Source organism: Coturnix japonica, chromosome 1 (assembly GCF_054131305.1).
Source record: "Coturnix japonica strain WE chromosome 1, WE-NBRP24, whole genome shotgun sequence".
In the NCBI taxonomy this organism is placed as follows: Eukaryota; Metazoa; Chordata; class Aves; order Galliformes; family Phasianidae; genus Coturnix; species Coturnix japonica.
Window position 1 is genome coordinate 84,178,058 of NC_140663.1, and position 23,143 is coordinate 84,201,200.

Here is a 23,143-nt window from a genome sequence, read left to right on the forward strand (position 1 = left end):
GGCATAAACAGGCAGCAGAGGAGGAGGGTAGTTTATAGAAACAGAGCTCTCTCAAATTGAGGCCCCGCTTCCCATAGATAGTTGGATGAGCGTACAAGGCAGAGTTCAAGGCTCGTTGTTCTTAATTGGACGTGTTTGTGCTGTTATTTGTGTTAGCTCTGCTTTAAAGAGAGGGCTTCAGAATGGTATGCCAAGTAACAAAGAGTGTGATAGGAAAGTATGATTGTTGTGTGGGCTGCTGGTCTGTATGACCTATTCAGACCTTGTGTAGGACCAGAAAACCTGCTGTGGGGCTGCAAGTGTAGGGTGTGCTGTGTTGTCACCCATAGCAGCTGACCATGATGGGTGAGGTGATAAACTAGCTGCTGTCCCAAAATGCACCTTACTGGGGCGTTAATGATCCCCAGACAGCAGGTGGTTTTTGTCTGCAGTAAGGAAGAACTAAGGACCTGGCCAGCTGATGCTGTACCTCAGATAGCAGTGCTGAGAATGTACCTGCCTTTATAAGATTATTCTAAGGTTCTGTATCTTCTCAGAGTGCCAGCTTGCCTGATAAAGGCTTAAAAATGGTCTTTACTCTTATCTACAAAGAATTTAAGTAAAGCTGCGGGTTTGGGGCTTAGATGAAAGATCAGTTCTACATTTCAGATTGGTAATACTGTATTTTTCAGAGATCTCAGTGCCGGCAAGTGGAGGTTTGATATATATGCTCAAAATCAAAGGGACTGTCTTAGGTGTGAGAAGACATCACAAAACTTAGGGTAAAAATAGTAACCTCAGTTTCCAGCAAGCTCCTATCAGCTTGTTAATGCACCTGGAGGAGGGAACTGTTGAACCAATTGAGTGGGCATCTGGAGCCCCTTCCTGTCTATGCTATAGGTCACCTCATGTTTCAGGCTCGAGCAGGTATTTCTGAGTTCACATTAGCAAAACATAGTGGTGATTTTTCAAATAGATACTCAACTATAACAGCCTAATATGGCTAAGGTTGTGATCCCCTGATGTGATCAATAAGATCTTGTGCAAAAGTAGAAGGAGCTAAATATGTTGATGTGGAAGATGCTGCAGATTGTTTGTGTGGACTGTCTCCTTGCATAATATATCTTGTACACAGCACAATGTGTGATCATCCATGGCAGTAACTGACAATTGTGAAAGAATCATGTGAAAGCATAGTGGTGAGGCTTTGCTCTGGAATACCTTGTATTTTTGCGGGTAATTTTTTTTTTCTGCTTTTTGCTCTTTATTTATTCAGGCAGACTAAACGTGAAGCAGGACCTTTAGGAATGAGCACTCTGACTTTGTAGTTATATAGGTGCTGCCTGAAGCTAATGATGGAAATCACTCTTTGCTAGCAAATACCTTCTACTGCCACTCCCTTTTCATTGTAGGTTCAGTATAAGCTCTTCTCATGACAGCAGGCCTGCCTGCTGATTACTTAGGATAGTAGGCAGGAAAGCAAGTGTTTTTATAGTGTAGTATTGGTTATAATGCTTGCACATCAACCTTTCTGCTGAGAAGTGGCACCATGAATGTCCTGTGTAGCTCAGTGACATTGTCCAAATTCTATTTATTCCTGCAAATGCAGATGATATGTCCTTTGATGTCTCCTGGTTTGCCGTGCGCTCCTTTGCGTTGGACAGAGAGCCTGTCTTGCTGGCCTCGATGGACCGGAGAGGAATCGTGACACAGAGCAGGAGAAATGGGAGCAGTGATCTGAGCCTGGAGAGAATCAGCCCGCTGGAATTCCGTCTCCGCATTCACGGCTGTGAGGATCATGACTTTGGGAACCACTACTGCGTAGTCACCCCGTGGGTACGCTCTGCCACTGGTGTGTGGCAACGGGAACCTGACATCAGAGCCAAGCCCATCTTTCTGTCTGTGAAAATGGATGGTAAGAGCAGTACTGCAGTTTCTGTTGTGGGATTTTTAACAGCTTGTTATGTTTTTTGTGGCAAGTATTCTCTGTCACACGTACCTTTAAAAACGTTTATAATCTAATTAGACATTGCTTTCCTTTTTCTGTTGTTTGCAACTTCTCATTCCAGATTCTGTAGACTAGTTAGTTTATACTCTGAAGTGTTCTTTTTCCTGTTGTGTTAGTGACGTTTTGCATAGCTAGGGCATCTTATAATCACGACTTAGCATTCTCTCCAAGTATTAACCTGTTTTCTTCCTACAGGAGAAAGCCTTGACTTGCATATTCACTGTGCTGAAGTAGGGTCATGCTGTGGTTAATATCAAAGCTGGGCATGAAACGTCAGAGCTCTGTCTCCTTCCTCCCTCTCCTAACCACAAGATGTGCTATTCACTGCACTTAGTGCTTTATCTGCTTTGCAACCTGAGTTGCAAGTGTTGCTGGATTTTGTGAGAAGCTAGATGTGTGCTAGATATTGCATTCAGTACACAGCTGAGAAGGAAGATGAACGCAGGAGGGATTTTGAACTGGTTGCTTTCTTCTCAGCATTTCCATGAAAATTCACATTGAGAAATTCCGTGAACTTGAATCAGATCATCTTGTTATTCCCACTGTACTATTATAACTGTACTTTCCAATCTCCTTCTGTTTCTTGACTCTGCTTTTTAACAGTGCAGTAGGTGCCTACCATCCAAGTTTCCTGTTTAGGTGCCAGCCTTGTGGTTTAATAGGCAGGGCTGCTGAGTGGTGGTGAGTGTACTGTGCCAGTAGTTCTAATCAAGCGAACTGTATAGGAGCCTACTACTTGCTGTTCGGAAACGGTCATATAAAGAAGATTGCAGACACAGTCTGCCCCTGAATTAGAGAACCTTTGGAAGGCATTTGTTTGGAGGAATGGGTGTTGAGATATCTCTTGGAAGTACCTTCCTTTTGCTTTCATGCTCCAGTATTTCTTGTGTGTTTCCAGCCTCCCTGAAGCTCTGAAATGGTGGAGGAAGAAGTGAGATGAAGTGGTAAGGGAGTCTGATGACACACCGGTATCCCAAACCTCTAAAAACAGAAATCAAGGAGGAAAAATAATTTAACATACTTCTGAAATAAGTAATCTGCCTGTGACAGAAATATGTAGGTTTTTTTCCCTCCATTCTTTTAGGCAAGAAAAATGATGCAGATCTTCAGATTTCTCAGTAATATGGAATGACTTTGTCTTCCTTCCTTTTTTTCAGTTCTGAATGCTTTCAAGTATCCCCTATTGATTGGCATTGGTCTGGCTACTGTCATTGGACTCTTATCCTGCCTCATTGGCTACTGCAGCTCCCGTTGGTGCTGCAAGAAGGAAGTACAGGAAACAAGACGAGAGCGTCGCCGGCTGATGTCGATGGAGATGGACTGAGTGTGGGAGCCAGACACACTTGCATTTTGGGAGAGACTCACAGGGCTCTTGGACTGTGCTGAGACACTCATTCATGGGCCCAGATGAGACAATGCTTTTCCTCTCTGGTTTCAGCCTGGACCTCAAGCTTCTCCTTGTTACACATCGTGCCCTGAGAGCTTTCAGGCCATATCCAGTGACTCAGAGTTCTCCTTTCTCCAGCAGCACTTTCTGCGTAGAGGTCATGTCCTTCTAATGTATGAACTGTTGAGCCTACTTTCAGCAGGGCCCTGTGACAAAAATTCACTATGTGTTATTTGGTTTTTAATGTTTTGTTTTTGCCCCTCTTGGATTTGAAAAGATCTTCCACTATGAAAACATATTGAGTAGTGCGGCGTGCAGGAAGGGACTGATAAAATTGTTAGACTTTTATTGTATTAACCAATCTACTTTTCCCCTCTATCCCCACTGCAGCATCCTGTCCACTTTTCTCTCTGCCTTGATATCTCAGACTTCTTTGTATTGCTTGAAGGCTGGAGAAAGGTATTCCACTGGAGTCACAAGAGGCTGTTCCAGAAAGTAATTGTTTTGGCTGTTTTATACCTTCTCTTCCCCAGCTTTCAAAGAATTTACAATTAATCTGAGAACAAAATTTGCCTGGAGGTCTTTGAGATGCTCTTCTTAAAGTTTTATTTTGTTTGTTTTCTAATTTTCAGTGCTCATAGCCCTTACCTGTGTTGAACAGGGGCTAACTTAGCAACCCTGAAGAGTCAGCCCTCAGACAAGCATTTGTTGGATGACTGCTTGCAGCCACCTTCTCCCCAACCCTTCCACCTTCTTTTCTCCCCACTACAGCTGCTCACGACGTGCCTCAGACACTGCTCTGCTTGTAGCAGGGGGGCAACGTGGTGTTGAGAGACAAGGCCCAGCCTTTGCTGGCTTTGTCAGAGAGGTAGGAGACCTTGTACCGCTGATGCAGCGTGACTCATGAATGAAACATGAGAGGGATCTTTTTGTGCAGTGGACCAAGTGATGACGTTCAGAGACCTGTAAGCTGTTACCAAGTGCACAGACCGGATTCCAGCACTACTTCTGCCAGTTGCTCAGTGGTAACCCTTGAACCTGTGAGCAGTCTGAGATCTGCAATAGCTCAGGGTAGGAATATGAGCAAGCCCAAGAGGGCAGCGAAAACCCTTCAGGTTCCCATGATCCTGGTCTTGTTGCATAGCCTACAGCGAGGATTTCCCCAAGAGGTTGAGGCTTATTCCTGGGTGCTATATAGTATCATGAGTCCTGCTTTGGTCTTCCACTTTCACTGACCTGGCTCCTGGTGGGGAGCAACTTCTTTTCCAGGCAGTGCTGTCTTTACAGCACAGCTGGTATTTTAAGCAATAAAAGTCAGAATAAAGATACTGTGTACAAGGAGGTAGGACTGCATCATAACCTAACATCAAAGCCATGAGTCTGGCTTGCATCAGGAAGAGCGGGAAATGTAGAGGTAAGGCCAGGGCTCAATCCTTTACTGATTCGATTTTTTTGGGTGTTTTTTTTGTTTGTTTGTTTTTAGGATAAAATGAAAGATGTTGGAGGATGGCACCCACAGAAAGCAGTGGTTGTGGTATGCCAATCTAGACACTAGTTATGTACTAGACAATCATCATCACTAATAGCTCATCCCAGTATATATACCTGGGGAGCTGCAGGTCTAATATCTGTGCTACAATGACCTCAGTTCACATTAGTTTGTGAAACCTTTCACTGAACCACTCAACACTGCTGCTATTCCAAAACTATCGCAGTAAGATTAATGTTGTGGTTTATTCGTGTCTTGTGTGATGGCCGCCTCTTTCAGAGGCTGGTGTGAAGGTTTTTTCTAGAAGGCTGTGTTCTGCCTCCAGCATGTGAACATGCATGCAGTCACATTGTTGGTTGGTTACCTTTGGCTTTATATACATACACACACAGGCCTCTAATGATTTTTGGGAGCTGAATGTGAGACATCTTTAACATGAACTTGATTTGCAGAGATGAGGTTTGCAATTCCTTATTTAACTTCTTGATATTTCATGTAGAGCTCCAAAGCTGTGACACCTGTGAACCTCTGGAGGACTTTGACCAAAACATTCACGGCAGTTTCTTTTTCTGGCCTGGTGATTTTTTGCTTGTTTTTCTCTTGAAGAGCTCTGGAAGGGCCTATGTTGCAGACAGATGTAGCTGCCTCTGCTGAGGAATGGGGCAGAAGCAGTCTGCCCTCCACTGTGAAAGCCTGGAGATCTTTAGCGATGCTTTCCAAAGAAAGGGAGTTGAAGAAATAATTTACTCACATCACTTTGACAGCAACATTTTTCTTCTCCTTCCTGGCTACTGTATTGAAATCTCTCTTTTCCTTGGCCATTTTGGAATACCATACAGACATCTGGGATGCTGGCTATCCTTCCCACACTCATCTAAGCAGCTTCTTTTCTGCGTTAACATCTGCTTTCTTCACGGAAGGCCTGTGGAATCAGGGTGTCTTGGTTGTGGAGGCTGGTAGTGGTGGTGAGATTCAAAGCACAGCATCAGCCGCTGCCTAGGAGGCTGACTCCTTATTTATGTGCTCTAGCTTAAGTTTTAGGGAAAGAGGGTCATGACTGTAATGCAATAATTAGGGAATGAGTGAGCGGGGACCTGACAGTTCTTCCCAAGCACACAACGTAGCACACTTTATCCCTGCCAGAAAAAAACTCAGGGTTATTTTGGTCAGGTCTCCCTGCTTGTCTGTCATGGAAGGTCTCTGTATCCTTAGCCAATGCTGACCTTCTTTCATGGCAGGTAACAAACCATCTTCATCATTCCAAGTGAAGCAAGTTCCCTGCTAGCTTGTACTGCTGCCAGCCCCTTGCAAGGCAATGCTGCGTCCCCTTACACCCTGTATTTGCTGTAGTTGGAAGGCTAGAAGCTGAGGGGCTAGGCTTACAGGCCACAGGTTTCCTTCTACTTGTGCCAATTTTGTATTATCCCTTTTTAAAAAATAGAGTGGGAATCTTGTCTCCAGTGAAAAAAAGAAAAAAAAAAAAAAAGAAAAAGAAAAAAGACTTTTGGTCACTTTCATGTTTTTTATTATTGTTTCTTGTGTGAGTGATGGTGTGTGTGCACCTGATCGTGTATTAAACCTGCAGAGTATCAGGAGAATAAGCTGCCTGAGATGCATTGCAAGCATCCATATCCTCTCAGCTGCAACCTGTGGTATTGTCTAAGTATCCTAAGGGCTCGTGTTGATCTTCCTCTGTTCACATTGCCACATCTCCTGGGCAAGCCGGTAAATTCCTCCAGGCACTTGGAATTCAATCCAGGACAAGCTTGAGCATATAGCAGAAGGGCAAGATGTTTGTTTTCTTTTGTTTTGATTTCAAAGTTACAAAACAAAGTGTTTGGCACGGTTCTGGAATGCAGGTACCCAATAGTTCTAACAATGCTGTGTAAAATGTTTCTTTTTATGTTTAAAATAAAGAACCTTTTTGATTAAGCCTGTGCTGTGGGCTTGGCCTGAATGTTTATACAGTGGGCAGTTCTCTCCTTGTACCTTGCACGTACACAGATTCTATTGTTTCTGAAAGGGTATCAAATGTAAACCTTACGGTCACGTTTCCAGCACTGGTCACCCTGCTAAGTAAGCATCAGCCCTATTTTACAGTAAGTTTAAGATATTTGCTTACGTTTGTGTGATGAATTGGGAAATGTAATTGTTTTCTGTATCCATTCTGTTTCTACCCCATCATAAGTCAACATTTTTGCAGAAGGGACGAGGCATCTGAAATGTGATGGGTTTGGCCTGCTTTCTCCCATGTGGCTGCTTGCTGTGATAACACAAATGCTGCCAATCACCTGTGAGTTCCAGTAAAGCAACCTTTGTGCTGAATGTTGTACCTCACATGAAGCAAAGTCTTTTCCAAAGGTAACTATAATGGGATTCATCTTTTAACACTGCCCAGCCACCCCAGACTTGAAAAATAAATATTGTGAGAATGCAGTTTGTGACTTACTTGCAACATGCATTTTTAAAGGAATGAGAATCTGAAAGTACCCATTCCTCACTGTGAGTTGTAAAGAATAGTACAGCTCACCTTAGGTATGAGAACTAGGTGAGGTAAGTGTATAATTGGCCAGGCAAGTAAGAGGTATGAGGTAATAGCAGCTCCCTCTAGTGATGGGACAGGAAAAGAGGGAGGAAGCCGCAGCCGATAGCTGAGGTCTTTAATTCAACCAGGGTGTGTGATCAGTGAGTCCTCCAGCTCTTTGTAACATTCTTCTGTTTGTCAGAACAATTCCAGGATGGATTTTAGACTTGTTTTTTCTGGTCGTTTTTGTTCTTGAGTGTATAGCATCTCTGTATTTGCATGAGAATAGTCATTGAATCACAGCTGGATCTAATTTGCTCAATTTATGTTTATATCCTTATTTATATCTATATCCAGGCTCTTAGTCTCCTGCCATGCAGTTTACCAGCTATGCAGCTCCTCAGGTCCCATACTGAGCTCCTTGGTGTGCCATGGATGGAGTGTCTGCTGCATCTTCTAGCAGCTGTACTAATAGTGAGTGACAGGTCTTCACAAAGTATTTACTTGGTGTGAAATCACTGACATAAGGTGAGTCTTTCAGCAGTGAAAAGGATAATGTGTCTTTCTACTTGGGTTGTTTCTCCTTCTTCCCCAGGAGCAGCCCTTCCCAGCTTTGCTTTCTATTACTGTCCACGCTATTTTCTTCTCTCCCCAGCCCCCACAGGTCCTTCTCCTCACTCTGAAATGCATCTCTGATGTTTCAGGGAGCGCTCCTTCAGAAGCTGAGCTCTGAATTCCCAGCCCAGCAGAAATGTATGTTTTCTTTAGAAATACTATGTTGAAGGTCCTTTTGAAGCTGATGGCTTTGTCTGCAGCCTTCCAGGTGTGTGCTGAGGTGTCCTTACCATTATCTTTTATTCCTTTCTTCACAGTTTCCTGCATCCATCCAGAAATGTCTTTTGTTAATCATTATTCATTAATTTCTCCTTCCTTGACCTGATCGCATACAGTGTTAAGAAGATGGCTCTCAGGATTCGTGCACAGGGCACTGCTGTCTTTAAACCTGCCCTGTCCTTCCATGTGCCAGCTGAGTGCAACTACTTCCCAGTTGATGAGGCATATTTTGAGAGACGTTCTCCAAGGCTGGGGGAGTAGTGTGGGAGCTTCTGCATGATCCTCAGGTGAAGGGTGTCTGGCATCTATGCCAAATTCTGCTTTTCTCTTGGGATCTTTGCGCAGCAGTGAGAGCAGCATTGAGTGAACAGTGTGTTCTCAGACCAGAACACTCTACCCAAACTTATGCCCCTTGCTACAGGAAAGATATTGAGGCCCTGGAGTGTGCCCAGAGAAGGGCAATGAAGCTGTGAAAGATCTGGAACACAAGTCTTATGAGGAACAGCTGAGGGAAGTCTGGAGAAGAGGAGGCTCAGGCCTAAAAGGAGGCTGTGGTGAGTTTGCATGTTAACACAACCTTCTAAGTCCAAGTCCTTCTCTGGCAACTCATCAGGCTCCAGACCAAATTCCTTTAGATACCTGAGTGTGTAAACTTGGACGGAAGCCTTGTATTTGATGGATGAGGGTTCCTTTAGCATCTTCAGGAGGAACTGAAATTTTGGGCTTTCAAAAAAAAAAAAAAGCAGTTCTGTTATTGGACCATATGAAATCGCTGCTTTCCCCATGGCCTTGTTGGAGTGAAAGAGAGGAAGTTGTTTCTGGTGGATGAGTTGTATGGATAAAGCAAAGGCTTTGATGCTGGATGAGCTGAAAACGTTGTTCTGCAATTGCTACCTTGCTGCATTGCTTTGGGACCATATCTGTGTGCCACTTCCACATTGTTCTTAGCATAGGGATGGCTGCACTGGTGGAATGCATGCTTTGTGCATCCTCTAGTCGGGGCTGCTAAGAGAGCAGCTCCCTGCTGCAGCCACTGATGAAGCAAGTTTTGGCAGTTGGAGTTCATCATTTTTCCCAGCTTATGTGTACTTAACAATTGGCTGCAGCAATGGCTGTTTAATTCCCTTACTAACATTTCCAGGGCAGCCATTTAATTTTTTTTTAAAACCCTCTTGCTTCTGGAAATCCTGTAATCAAATCCAAGCTCTGTCAATCTAATTAGTTTTGAAGCACAGCATCTCCATAACTTGGAGACCTAAATAAGCAGCTTAGTATTAAAACCTCGCTTCTCTCCCCATGTTATGCTGCCTTTATATTCCCAGGGAGAAGTTCCCACCAAACAACAGTCATTGTGACTGCTCCCCCTGTTCTCTTCTCTTAGAACCATAGGATCATTAAGGTCAGAAAAGACCACTAAGGCCACCCAGTCCAACCACCAGTCCATGCCCATTGACCATGTCCTTCAGTGCCACGTCCACACATCCCTGCCATTTTTGAACACCCACAGGGACAGTGACTCCACCACCTCCAGCTTTTGCCAATGCCTCACCACCCTTTCTGAGAAGAATTTTCTTCTAAGGACCAAGTGTAAGCCTCTGCCACTGTGCTTTGAGCAATCTTTTGCATTGCTGCTTGCTTAGAAGATACTGATACACAGGTTGGTTTGGGGAAGTGTGTAGATTTGTGCTGCTTGCTGAGGGCTGCCCAAGCTGCTGGGGAGCTGCAGAAGTGCTGCTGTAGCACATTGGTGCAAAGCAGCCTCCAGTCCTGACCAAGGGGAAAGGCTGGATATGGAGACAGTGGGCACTGGAATGAAGGGCTGGGTCACCTGTCTACAGTGGAAAATGTGTGAATGAGAGCAAACTTCAGCTCACTATGACAGTTGTGGGTACCCTCCTCCCAAGGCAGCCTATGTTGCTTGCTGCTTAGAGAAGTTGGTGTTGTAGAGAAGTGGTTGCAACCTTCTGTGCCTTTGCTAGACTCCCTCTGCTTTTGGGGCTGCCTAGGGCTGGCCACGTAGCTCACTGGTGCATCAGAGTAGAGATCCTCATCCACTGGCATCACACTCACCTCTGCAAGCTGTGGGTGGAATCCTATGTAGCTCCCAGCAATGTGAGTAGCTCCAGTTGTAACCAGCATATTTGGGCATTTGTACTCCATTAGGAGGCTTTTGCCCAGGGGACGGGGATTGAGCTGGTGGCCATGGGGAAGCTGCCTGCCTACTGCTCCATGCTGAGGGATGTAACCAGCTGCCTTTGATGTCTGAGCTGGGCTGAGAAAACCTGACAGCAGACTTCAAAGTCTGTTGTGCCAGCTCCTCCATTATCTGAAGACTTCTGCCACGTCCCCCAGGACTGCTGGATTATCCTGGCTAATTCCACAATGCATCCCCAATCTCTGCCTGGCTCCAACCCCTTATGTTCAAGGCTGTCCCTCCTGCATCCCCCATCTCTGCCTGGCTCCAGCCCCTTGTGTTCAAGGCTGTCCCTCCTGCATCACTCTGGGGATGTGACAGTGGCATTTTTTGGCAGTGTTATTTTTGGATAGCTTGCCTGCAGAGTACAGAGGGTATGCACTTGCTGGGTCCAACAGAGGTGATCCCAAGGACACTTCTCAGCGGCTGCTGGGCCTTTCAGGGTAGTTTATCTTTGCCCTGGCTGCACAGCATGGAATGCATCCAAAAGAATGTGCAGAGGGAACTAGGGTGTGGGAGGAGGGAGTCGTAGAGAATCAGTGAGGCTGGAAAAGACCTTTAAGATCATGTAGTCCAGCTGTGAGCCCATCACCATGCGCATGAGGGTGTGTAATTCAAGACAGTCATCACCACATTAGAGCTAAAGCCAGTGCTGTGGGCAGGCTGGCCCAAACTAAAGCAAAACGTGGCTGTGCCCTGCTCACGTTTGCTGGGAAGTGGCCCTGCCACCAGGTCTGGCTGTGCTGATGAGGTTTCTGTTGGCAGTGCATCTCTGTAAAGGATGCTCTGCTGATCCTCCTGTAGCCAACCCAACATTTCCCAGGGAGGGAGTGAGGAAGTTTCAGATTGCTCATCCCTGAGAAGAGGGAGCTGTCGTTTTTGTCTGCAGAGCATCCTCATTGCCCTGATGAGGCTGGGCAAGGCAATCCTATTCTCCCTGGTTTCTCTATTGTGAATATAAACAGCAGTTCATGCGTCATTACAGTTGCAAGCTTGGAGTGGTACTGTCCCCGTGTGTGCGTTTATCTGCACACTGACTGCAGGAAGCTTGCTGAGGTTGGGCTCCAAATCTGATTTTCTTCTGTCACTGTGGCAGAGAAGCTTTTCTCTCCACCGAGGGGATGCGTGGGCTGGCTTGCTGTCAGTAGGGCCACTGCCGTGCACCTCTCAGTGGGCTGCTCTCAGAGCCAGCCTCCTGCCTGTCTCTGAGGCAGCTGTGGTTTCAACACTGCGCCCCTCTGCTCTGCTGTATTGCTGGTGGCAGGGGACAGGTGGGATTCGATGGGACCTCTCCAACAGTCCGTCCCTGCAGGCCGAGCTTGGCTCTGTGCATAGCTGTGTGGTGCTGATGAGCAGTCAGCATTCTCTGTCTCCTGGCCCCACGAGCTGTCATGTGAATCAGTTTCTGAAATGGGGCAAGGAGGGACCTCGTGCTTGTTTTGGTTTGTTACATGAATCTCATTCCCTCCGGGAGCCCAGTGGGATCAAGCAGAAGGGCCTGTTTGTTTTACAGCTGCTTTTTTGCTTGTGAATCCCTGAGCCAATTTAGCAGTTCATGCAATACCTCAGCAAGCTGCAGGAGCAGCACAGCTCAGAAGTCAACTTCACACTGCTTTTCTTCCTGTAAAAACCAAATAGATCTTCTCAGAGAGAGTCTCCAGCTCCAGTTTCTCACCTTTGGCTGCTTCCCACCTGGGTCATGCCCCTGCCAGCCTCCCCCTGTCCCAGTGGACCATGTGGTGCTGGTGGTGGGATGCCCTCGTGGTGTCTGCCTTCAGTGCCAAGGAGGGAGTGAGCTGTTTAACATAACAGAGCAGTAGGCAAAGGGTTGGTCAAGCAAGGGGGCAGTCTCTTGCTGTGCCATACAGTGAGCTGTATGTGAGCTGCTGCAGGATGGGAATGGCCTCAGGTTGTGACATTGGAGGTCCAGGGTTGGATATTAAGAGAAACTTCTCCTCAGAAAGAGCAGTGAGGCAGTGGCACAGGCTGCCCAAGGAGGTGGTGGAGTCACCATTCCTGGAGGTGTTGTGCAAGAACCGTGTGGATGTGGCACTGAGGGCCATGGTCAGTGGGCATGGAGAAGTGTGTGTCTGACTGCCACTTTGATAAGATGCAGTACCTCGCTGACGTGCTCTGCTACCCACTTCTCCCCGCCTTTTTCTCTAAGAGGAGGAAACCGCTGCTGCAGTCTGGCAGCTTCCTCCCAGCCACTTTCAAAATTGCAGGGTGGCTGTCACCATCACCCTGAGGGCCTTACACTGCCCTTCTAGGGAAGGACCCTAGCAGATCTTGTCCGCATGGGGCTGGTAAAGCATCAGGTGGCTGCCTTCCTCCTTTTCATCCTCATGGGTGAGTGCCCTGCACTATGACAGGGAGTTCTGGGGCAGACGAGTGGGAAGTAAAGATGTCAGGAGCCTTGTCTGGGTTATGTGTGCAGGCTGCTTTACCTTCCTAAATTAGGGGGACAGGATGCTCCTGGGTGGGTGGCCCAGGAGAGCACCTCACTTGGGCTATAGGGTGAGGGCAGCCCAAGTGCCGTTGGGCTCCAGGGCTGTGGGAGCTGTTCTTAACGATTGCAAGGATGCTGAAGTTCCTTGCAGTGGTTGCACCAGGGAGGTTCAGGTTGGGTATCAGGAAGAACTTCGTCAAAAGTGTGGTGAGGCATTGAAACAGGCTGCCAGGGAGGTGGTGGAGTTACCACCCCTTCAGGTGTTCAGAAAACATGTGGATGTGGCACTGAGGGATGTGATTAGTAGGCAGTACTTGGTGGTAGGTGGACAGTTGGGACTAAGTGATTTTAGAAGTCCTTTCCAGCCTTAATGATTTGATGTTCCTAAGTCCCAGGGGCATTGTGCTTCATAGAATGAGATCACACCCTAACTCACTGCAGTATCACGCTGCAGTCCCTGGCATGTCCAGGCCCACTGCCGCTTTGAATTGCAGTAATTTTCAGTTGCAGTTCTGCAAGCTTCATGCATGATGACTGTCTGCTGGCAGGTATGGGTGTTGGCCAACGTGTGGTGACTATCCAAAAAGGACCACTCTACCGAGTACTTGGCTCCCACATGACACTGTGGTGCAAGGTGAGTGGCTACCAGGGCCCATCAGAGCAGACCTTCCAGTGGTCCATCTACCAGCCCTCAGCTCCAGAACGAGAGGTGCAGATCGTCAGCACTGCCGACCCATCCTTCCCCTACGCCATGTACACCCAGCGGGTACGTGCCCAAAAGATCTACGTGGAGCGGGTACAGGGAGATGAGGTGCTGCTGCACATCACGGAGCTGCAGGACCAAGATGCTGGGGAGTATGAGTGCCACACGCCCAACACTGATGAGAGGTACTTTGGGAGCTACAGTGCCAAGACAAACCTGACAGGTGAGTCTCAAAGGGCAGCTTGCTCTGTGGGGGTGGCTGATTTCCCACTTTCTTACTGGTGTTGTCAAGGTGATGGCCAAGCTGCCAGGGATGATGTGCTGTTCTGTACACAGTGGCACAAGGGTGTGTATGGGTCTCAAGCCTGTACAGATGCAGGCAGGTTTTCCCCTATTTCATAACCCAGCACTTATAAGAGAATGAGTTCTCAGGCTCTGAGACACCTGTTGGTGTCTTCTCAGGTTGGGGATGGGACTTGAACTCACGGGGTGCTAATGATGATAGGGAGGCAGCGGGTGGAGAAGCAAAGAAAAGTATCCAAATGTAAGCCCACCAAGTCTTCATGGCCCATCCTCTTGGTATTCAACCTCGTGTCCTCCTTTAACCTAGTATCATGGCCACTTGGGCTCATGAAAGGCTGGATATTAGCCTCCTTGGGGTCACCCAAGTGCTACCCACGCTTTCACTAAGGAATGTACTGCTGAGTAATACGCTGTGCTTTCTGTTTAACTGAGCACTTCATGTGTTGGCACGGTCTGGTTGGGGCCAGCACCTACTTCCATTACACTGTCAGATTATTTGGAGCCTGGCTGTGGTTCTTGCAGTCTCCAGCACATTGCCCACTGAGGCTAAGAAATGCTTTTTCTCCTGACCAGCTGCTCTCTGCTTCTCCCCTTGTGCTCAGTGATCGCAGATACCCTCTCAATTTCCATGGCGCCCCAGGAGCTCACCCACGCTGAGGGGGATGCCATTGAGCTCACCTGCGAGGTGTCCAGATCCACTGCCCAGCACACACACCTCTCTGTTGGTTGGTACCGCCTCCGGGGAGAGCACCGGGCTGAGATCCTCACCCTCTCCAAGGACTTTGTCGTGATGCCAGGGCCTGCTTATGCACAGAGGTTTCTGGCGGGGAGCGTGCGGTTGGACAAGACTGGGAGCACCTCATACAAGCTCTCCATTGTGGCAGTGGAGCCGTCTGACCAGGGGCAGCTGTACTGCGAGGCAGCCGAGTGGATCGAGGATCCCGATGGGACGTGGAAGGACATATCCCACAAACAGTCAGAGAGGACATCGCTGGTGGTCACTCCCCAGGGTAAGGCCCTTGGCTCCGGCTGCTGTGTGCAGCAAAGGACCTACAGTGTGTGACCTCTGCAGTGGTGTGTCATGAAAATCTCTCTGCCTGTGAAACTATCTCTATTTCCTCCTATTTGACCTCCACCACAGCTTGGGACATCCCAGTGGCTTTCTGTGGGTGTGCCAGCTGGGCATCAAGAAGGACAAAGTGTCTCTGGGGCTTATGTTAGACATGGAAGTACATAGGCCAAGGGCAAAATGCCTGCCCCCTCGATCTCTTCCCCACCCTGCAGCAGGGTCTTGTTGAGCCCTGTGCTAAGTGGAGACCAGAAGAGGCTTCGTGTCCATGGTTGGCTGTGGCATGACTGTGTACAGCTGCAAGTACTGGTTCCACACTGCCATTTAGAAATAAGGAAGCTCTGTGGAAGGCAGTATTGTTTATGTAGAGAGTGGTGAGGAGCAGGCTGCCCAAAGAAGCTGTAGATGCCCCATCCCTGGAGGTGTTCAAGGTCGAGTTGCATGGGCCTGGTGCAGCCCTGCCCATGGCAGGAGGTTGGGGCTGGGTGGGCTTTAAGATCTCTTCCAACCCCAGCCTTTCGGTGATCCTATGATTTGCTCTGTGGTGGCTGCTTAGGGTGGAAGAAAGGTGGCAGTGCTAAAAGGGCGCTGTGATGGTCACACCACACCACAGCAGCTGGGGCAGTGGTGAGTTGTGCATGGAGCCCCTCCATCCCCCCTGTGGGACTGCTGGCCCTGCTGTGGCCGAGCACGCCAACGGTTTCTATAAACTCTCCAGCAAATATTTGGGAATGCCAAACATATCTGCAGCGGCTGGGATTCCTGTTCATACACTGTTTATGAGTTGGTGTTTAAATTCAGAGGGTAGTATGCTGTCTGTAAATTATTTTGGCCTCTCCACTGGCAGTCATGGAGCTACTCTGCTTTACTTCTAATCTACAGCTTCTGATGGGATGGGGGATCCACAAAGCTACAGAACTCCTTTGTCCTCTTTTTGGCCTATGGGACTGGAGTCCGCTTCTCCATGGTGAACATTTTCCATTCTCGGTGCTTCTCTATGAAAGAAAACATTACAGTAGTGAGCCCTTTTGGTTTCCCACTGCACAGCCACCATTGTCCCCTCTTGGCTTTTTTTTGCCCACAGACCGAGATCTCCATGTGGGCATTGCTGCCACCAAGAGTGACCTTTCTGAAGGGGACACCCTGCGGCTCAATTGCACACTGGAAACGCAGAGGAGTGACAGCAAGCACTTCCAGGTGGCTTGGCTCCTCAACAGCACTGAGGTGGCCAGGATTGACCCCCGTGGGTTGCTGGTTTGGAAGAAGGAATATGAGGAGAGAGCCAGCCTGGGGCAGCTCCATGCATTCAAGCAAAGCAATGCAGTTTACATCCTCACTATCCATGAGGTGGGGCTGGAGGACAGTGGGACCTACCACTGCTCTGTTTTGGAGGTGAAGGCTCCTGAGGACTTCCGGAGCATCCAAACCAACCTGTCATCAGCTCTCAGAATTGGTGTGAAGCCCATAGGTGAGTAAATCCTAATGGTTCTTCTGGGTGAAACCTGCAGCAGTGCCTGGCTGTGGAATGCATTGAGTTTGGCCTTGCCTTGGCAAGCGCAACTCAGCTTCTTTTGTTGCAAGAGCACCAATGTGCCACGTTTTTCAGTAGATGATAATGGAAGAAGTATTTGCTCTTAAGAACATCAGTGTGATGGGGACAGCCGCTGCCAAAATGAAGCATACATCCTTAGCCTGGTTCTTTGCAATCAGTTTAGGACAAGAAGGTAGCTGGGAGGCTGGGTACTTGGGGGCTCCGGGGGTGGTGGGCTGGAGGACAGGGCAGGACGGAAACTGTGGCTAGGGCTGGAAGAGCAGAATGTAGCTCAGGAGAGGAGGAGTGGGATGGAGGTTTTGTCATGCTGACAAGATTTGCAGAGTGCAAAACGAATCTGGGAGCTGGTGTGAGGTGGGTGGTGAGGGGCCATGGGTGGTGGGAAAGGTGTAGGGTGGTGTAAGGTGGCAGCAGGCAGGACTTCTGTCCCATCACCATGGGCTCTCTCCCTCTCAAGCAGGTCTCGGACTGCATGCCACACTGAAAAGCAGACCAGCCACTGTCAGTTACACTCAGAGCTTTGAGCTTGTCTGCCATGTGAGCTCCAGACACCCAGTTGAGAAGCTGCTACTGTCTGTGGGGTGGCTTTTCCAGTCCAAGCCACCCACCAATGGCTACCAAGAGCTGGTGCATGTCCTTCCTGACGGCACTGTGTCCTGGGGACCGGCACAGCCCCACTTCCAGGGCAGAGCCCAGCTGATGAAGTCAGGTGCCTTCTCCCGGTTGCACATCCACAGTGCAATGGCTGTCCATGAAGGGATGTACCAGTGCAAAGTGGGAGTCTGGAGGACGCTTCAAGGGCAGCCCACTGACTCCTTCACCTCCAATGCTGTGGGGATAAAGGTTGTCCCACCAGGTAAGTGGTGCTGTGGGGGCTCCTTTTGCAGGCAGTTCCTTCAAACCCCTTGGTCACAACTGGGACAACTGGTGGCTGGGTGTCCCCTGGGGCTGCACAAGGCAGTGTTGCTTATCCCGTTTCTTCCTTTGAATTTTAGCAGTCCTTGGGATTTAGGGGCTGCAACCCAGTGAACTGAGATTGTGCTTTTCCATGCTTTCTAACTGATGGGTTTCCCTAAGTTAACGTGTTTTCTTCCCTCCTCAGTTTCATAGTACTCTTTCCCCTACACCCTTACTACTCTCTCTGTGTGGTCAGATGTTGGATCCTCTATTTTACACTCTGAGGAGGTCAGAGGGCAGTGATACAGCTGAGGGGATTGAAAAATGTGGATGTGGGCATGCAGCTGTGATGTAAATGGTATTAAGATAAGCTGGTGTGATCATAGTCTCTGCAGAACAGACAGCAAGACATGATGACATTTGGCTCCAGAATTACTACAGCCATTGCTGGATGGTTTCAAGCTGCGGCAGGGGAGATTTAGACTGGACATTAGGAAATATTACTTCTCAGAAAGGGTGGTGAGGCAGTGGAATGGACTGCCCAGGGAGGTGGTGCAGTCAGTGTCCCTGGAGGTGCTCAAGAACTGTGAGGATATGGCACTGAGGGATGTGGGTAGTGGGCATAGTGGAGGTGGGTCAGTGGTTGAACTGGGTGATCTTAGTGGTCTTTTCCAAGTCTAATGAATCAATGATTCTGCTCTGGGAATGGGTGACCCACGTTGCAGGATATGGCTACTGACTCTAGCACTGTTTCTCTATGAAAGGTGGTAGCACGAGCCATGCAGTGTTTTGAGGAGTTGCAGAATAAAGCTGGAGAGGGAGCTGCTCTAGCAGCACCAGGTTGAGGCTGTGCTGCAAAAAGTAGTCCTCCTAATCACAGAACCTACCAACCTGTTCATCTGCACAAGAAATCTTCTGAATGGAGCCCACTGAGATATTCAAGTTCATGATTTATGTTTCAGTGTTTTATCTACCATTCTGTGTTGCTGTGTACCTCGGGGGTTTAAATGCTGCTGTAGGCCTGGTGTTGTAGCACCGGGCAGGAAGGACATGTGCAGAAGGTCACAGTGGGAGAGGGGAAGGAGGATAGATAAATCTTGCCCCTCCTTTACTTCTTGCTCTCCCTTGTTCCTCCAGAGCAGTGCAGTGTGCTGTGAGATGCATGGCAGCACTTGCCAGTCCCCTGGGATGGTCACCTCCCAGACCTCCCTGTGATTATTACTGCAATATCTGTATTGCTGAAGTGCTGGGCAATAAACAGATGTTGGAACTTACGGACACACTGTACAGTGTGTGTCTTCAGGTTAATAACTACTGCAAGAATTCAAGTTGGCTGTTGGCAAAACCACCAGGGTTATTTTGTTCTTCTGTTTCAGAAAGCAAGCTGAGGGTGGCTACGAGGGAGAGCTCCATGGAGGTGGCTGGTGGTGACGATGCAAGGATCGATTGTAGAGTGGAGTTCCCCCTAAATAACTCTCAGCTGGCTGTCAGCTGGTATTACCTTCCTCCTTCTCCTCCAGCGGATGCCATCCCCCTGCAGATTGTGCAGGCCAGCCACAGTGGCCTGCTGGAGTACGGGGCTGAGTTCAGCTCCCCTGCACAGAAGTCTCGGTTCCTGAGTCAGAGGGTGTCCAGCCATTTGTTCCAGCTGTGGATTCTCTCGGTCAGCCCCGGGGACCAGGGCCAGTACTGTTGTGCAGTGGAGGAATGGCGCTGGCTGGATAGTGGCTGGCACAGCCTTGGAAAGCAGTGGTCGGGGAGAACCAGGCTGCTGCTCAGGCTGCCAGGTGAGCTGCTGGGGGGGCGGAGGGGGTTCTGCCTGAGGGGACCTCTAGCAGGGTATGGGAGAAACAACAGTTCCTGCACAGAGTGGAGATGTTGGGATTCTTTGTGTGGAGTGTGCCTCTCAAAGGGAAATGAGGAATTAGGAGGATTTGCCATATCCTCCCAAACCAATCGAGCTGGTATTTGTGCCTCCAGCAGCAGATGCCTCTCACAACAAAGAGAACCGCAGCCCTTGCTTTCCCACGTGACACAGGGTGTCCTTGGTCAGCGGTACAGCCCTTTCCCAGTGCTTCTGGGTGTCCTGACGCAAAATGCAAAGCTTCTCCTGTCCTGGGGCATGCAGTCACAGAGAGCAAGTCTGAGGGCTCAGTTTGGTTTTCTCCTCTGGTGCTGCACCTCTGGGATGTGCAGGGTGGGGGGTTCCTCCCCCATTCAGCCTCACTTGATGTCTTGTTTCTGACCTCAGATGATCTAAATCAGAGGAGTCTGGCTTCATAAATAGTCTGGTGCAAAGGATGCTTTTTGGGAAGAGGGCAGAGGGTATGGTACAGAGATGGTGGAAGGGAAAAAAAACCACCCCAGACAGAATGAGTCTCAGAATCAAGGGAACTCATAGTGTCCTGCAGAGGCATATGGATAAGACCATCCAAGTTCCCAGACTTCCATCAGCTGGCAGGCACAAGCAGGGGTGCCTCCATAGCAGTGCACAATGCCATGACAGCTCCTCCTGCTTCCCTTCCCCACAGAGAGTGAACTGCACCTGGAGAAGACCAACCGCAGCATCTTGGCCAGGCATGGCCAGGAGGTGACACTGGGCTGCCTGCTGAAGAGCACCCTCCTGCCTGCTGCCCGCCTTTCAGCCACCTGGTTTCATAGGAAAAACGATGGCCATGAGAGGCCCCTGCTCACCCTGAAGCACGATGGTGCCATTGAGTCCCTGCAGGAGGGGCTGGTGGGGAGGCTGCAGCTCCGGCGGCCCACGGCTGGTGACCTCAGCCTGACGCTGGGCAGTGTGCAAGAGGATGATGCTGGGACATATCACTGCTTGGTGCAGGAATGGCGGCAGCGAGGCAATGAGGATAAGTGGGACCTGCAGGCCTGGGCACTCTCAGGGTACACCCAGCTCAGCACAACCCCACCAGGTAATGGCACACAGCCACCTGCCTTGCACTGCTCCCTGCTGCCTCCCCCCTTCATCCCAAGCCCTTAGCTTGCTGGGGCATATCATGCAACATCATGCATCCCTCCTTATCTTGCTACAGTGCAACTAGGGATGATAGCAGTGCTGGGAGGATTTGCTAAGGGACCTCAGTGGGGTCATCCTGGGAAGACTGAGCTGTATTGAGAGGCAGGGCAGGGAGGAGAAGGGCAATGCTAAGTGGTGCATGCTGGGATTAAGATTCCAGTCCCATCCGTGTGCTAGGGCTGAAACCCAAGTTCCTTGTTCTGTAAGTGCTGGAGGTAGAGGCCTGATAGGATGCCAAGAAATCCTGTCATGAGTGAGATGTAGCTTGAGCAGGGTACTGCTGACTGTCACTGATGGATTGCAGGCTCCCTGTAGGACCACATACCCCCAGCCCTGCTCTCAGCCCAACCATTTGGGCTAAAACACTAACCATTTTTTAGGGAAAAAATGTTGTTGCAATTTTTTTGGCATCTCAGTCTCTGGTGAGGCCTTAAAAAATGATCGCTGTCCTCATAGGGTGTATGAAATAAGGACTGGGTTCTGCATATAGGAGCTTAAGTAAATAAAAAGAAAGGTTTCAGTCAGGCATACAGAGTGTTTTTAGGGAGGTAACTGGCAGGAAAAAAGTACTCTCTTGGTACCTTGATGGGGGAAAAAGGAGGCTTGAACGACCTACATGGAGAAAGAAATACGACCTGTGAAATCAGCCATGTTGTGTGCAGCTGGACTGAGGTGCTTGCAGCTCTGGAGCTGCCCCACTCCATCTTTGTCTGGTGTTTGCAGCGGTCATTATTCCTCCATTTATCAGCACTAAGTGAGATAGTAGGGCACAAGGGGACTTGTGCCTGCTTCTGGCACAGGCACAAAATTGCACCTCTGGCAGAGCTAATCTGACTTTAATTGTTCCCAGAGGGACTGACAGCACTCCAACCCTCTTCAGATCTCTTCCTGCCGTTGTCCATTGCAGCTTCCTCTGGCACTCATGTTTCTCCTTCTTCACCCCCCTCCATCTCCTGTTAGCTCTTACTGGTGAAGCAGCCATTGCTGGAATTGCTTGGTAACTTAGAAAATTCTCCTCCAGTCTGGTCCATGTGGTTTGATCTACATGGTTGCTCTGTGGTTTTCATGGCTTTCACAAAATCTGAAATATTAGCTGGCCATTTTTGCTTCTTCTCTCTGTCTTTCGTTTTATTTTGTTTCTCCAGCGATGTAAGTACCTTGAAAAGTTGTCTGAGGGTAATTCCACAGTCATGCACAAGTGCACCTGCAACCAGGGGTTACTCCAGCTTTAAGACTTGATGCCCTTTATGAAACCTCTCTAGCAGTGTGGAAACTTCTCCCTGTTTTTCTTGTGGGAGAGTCAATGCTGCTTTACCCTGTGTGGGTAAGATGCAGAACTTGAGAGGTAGGTCAAAAGGTAAAAGCTGGTTTTATGGCTGGGAGCAGCTGCCAGGTTGCTTCATCCCTAAGTTCACACCAGTCCCACCAGACCTTGTGGGTTTCCCAGAGACAGCTTGAGACTGAAAGAGCTACTACACTCACCACAGTTTTGCGGAGCAAGAGTGGAACATCTGTGTATGGGTAAGGGTCAAAGAGAGAACTGAGATGGACAGAACAGGACCCAAGCAAGTTGGTGTGGCCATTCATGGTAGGCCATGTGCATCTGAGATCAGTTTGTGAAGTTAAAGCTGTGTGTCGTAGAATCACAAAGGTTGGAAAAGACCTCCAAGATCATCAGTCCAACCGTGAGCCCATCACTACCATTCCCACTAAACCACATCCCTCAGCACCATGAAAGGAGATTGTACTGGTCATGACCACTGGGTGAATATGAGGAGCTTAAAACTGAAGGAACAGGCTAGCATTGGGCTGACCAACCCCAGCAGTCAGAGGATACAGAGGTTCTACCAGAGTAGTAAGAGCAGTAAGAAGATAACCTACAGAAACACTAAGAGAGGGCAACTCAAACTGGCTTGGGATCTCACTTGTTTTTCCTTCTTTCTCCCTGCAGAGACAACAGTCATGTCTAGGATCTGTTCATCTCCATCATTGCTGAACTTCATCCTATTCTTACCTTTGGTTGTGATCCTTCTCCTGGCCCTCGCTGGCACCTGCTGGTGCTTCATCTCCAGGAAAAGAAAAAAGAGCACCATTAGTGGAGACCAGCTGATGGAACTGCAAGGGGCTGAGGGGATCAAGCAAACTTAGATGGCCCATAATGGGAGATGTATCTTGAAGGAGAAGAACTGGATGTCTGAGAGGACTGAGTGCTTGAAGAGGGGTGGCTTCTTGTTTTGCTGTAGCTTTTGCAAGGATTACTTGAAAATGTGTGTTTACTTTTAGTGGAACAAAGCAGCTCTGAATTACCGAGCAAATAAGGATATTCTTCTCTCTTTGATTTGGAACCCACCCACGTGTTCACCATTGTGGCTGCCTGTGGTGTTTGAGGTGCTTGTGGTATGCATGTCCACCAGTCCTTTGGGGAAGTGATGTTATTCTCTTCATGTGTAAGGGGAAAAATCAGCTGCTTTTGCCCTGGAACACAGAAGTATCAAGCTGCTGCTCGTTTTTAGGCAATTTGACAAAATCCATGCAGCGCCCAGCTAAAAATCCTTGGCAGCACTGGAAATGGTGTACTGGCATCTCATTTAAGGCATTGCTCTTGCTTTTCCCATCTCTTGCTGGAGGAGAACTCAGACACTGCTCTCCTCTGGTTCTGGGAGTGTCTGTGTCTGGGAGAGTCCCTGTGCCAAGAGAGTGACATCTCCAAAAGGAAATGGGTCT

The 23,143-nt window shown here is 48.7% G+C and overlaps 2 protein-coding genes across 5 annotated transcripts in view; both read left to right on the top strand.

The window, feature by feature from the left end:
• PTGFRN (prostaglandin F2 receptor inhibitor) overlaps positions 1-6,795 on the top strand; it is a 64,538-nt gene extending 57,743 nt beyond the window's left edge. For all 3 annotated transcript variants that reach the window (XM_015879527.3, XM_085547062.1, XM_085547066.1), the window contains exons 8-9: positions 1,589-1,894; positions 3,145-6,795. In XM_015879527.3, coding sequence (XP_015735013.2) covers positions 1,589-1,894; positions 3,145-3,311 — 473 coding nt within the window. In that variant the 3' untranslated portion in view covers positions 3,312-6,795. The remainder of the gene's footprint in view (positions 1-1,588; positions 1,895-3,144) is intronic.
• A 1,185-nt stretch (positions 6,796-7,980) lies between these two features.
• CD101 (CD101 molecule) lies at positions 7,981-22,740 on the top strand. 2 transcript variants are annotated; one of them, XM_085547081.1, is made up of 8 exons: positions 7,981-8,775; positions 13,413-13,790; positions 14,473-14,880; positions 16,024-16,407; positions 16,952-17,347; positions 18,765-19,175; positions 19,920-20,315; positions 22,371-22,740. In XM_085547081.1, exons 2-8 carry the CDS (start codon positions 13,415-13,417, stop codon positions 22,565-22,567), a joined length of 2,568 nt encoding a protein of 855 aa, XP_085403207.1. In that variant the 5' UTR covers positions 7,981-8,775; positions 13,413-13,414; the 3' UTR covers positions 22,568-22,740. The 2 variants fall into 2 exon arrangements, with proteins under 2 accessions (XP_085403207.1, XP_015735060.3); XM_015879574.3 differs by lacking the exon at positions 7,981-8,775 and adding an exon at positions 12,611-12,764.
• Positions 22,741-23,143: the final 403 nt, after the last annotated feature.

Bases quoted from the DNA above. Each gene is read 5' to 3' on its own strand.
- CD101 (XM_015879574.3), top strand. From the start codon at position 12,713: ATGGGGCTGGTAAAGCATCAGGTGGCTGCCTTCCTCCTTTTCATCCTC. The intron at 16,408-16,951 runs GTGAGTAAATCC...CCTCTCAAGCAG, and splicing joins AATTGGTGTGAAGCCCATAG to GTCTCGGACTGCATGCCACA. The intron at 17,348-18,764 runs GTAAGTGGTGCT...CTTCTGTTTCAG, and splicing joins GATAAAGGTTGTCCCACCAG to AAAGCAAGCTGAGGGTGGCT.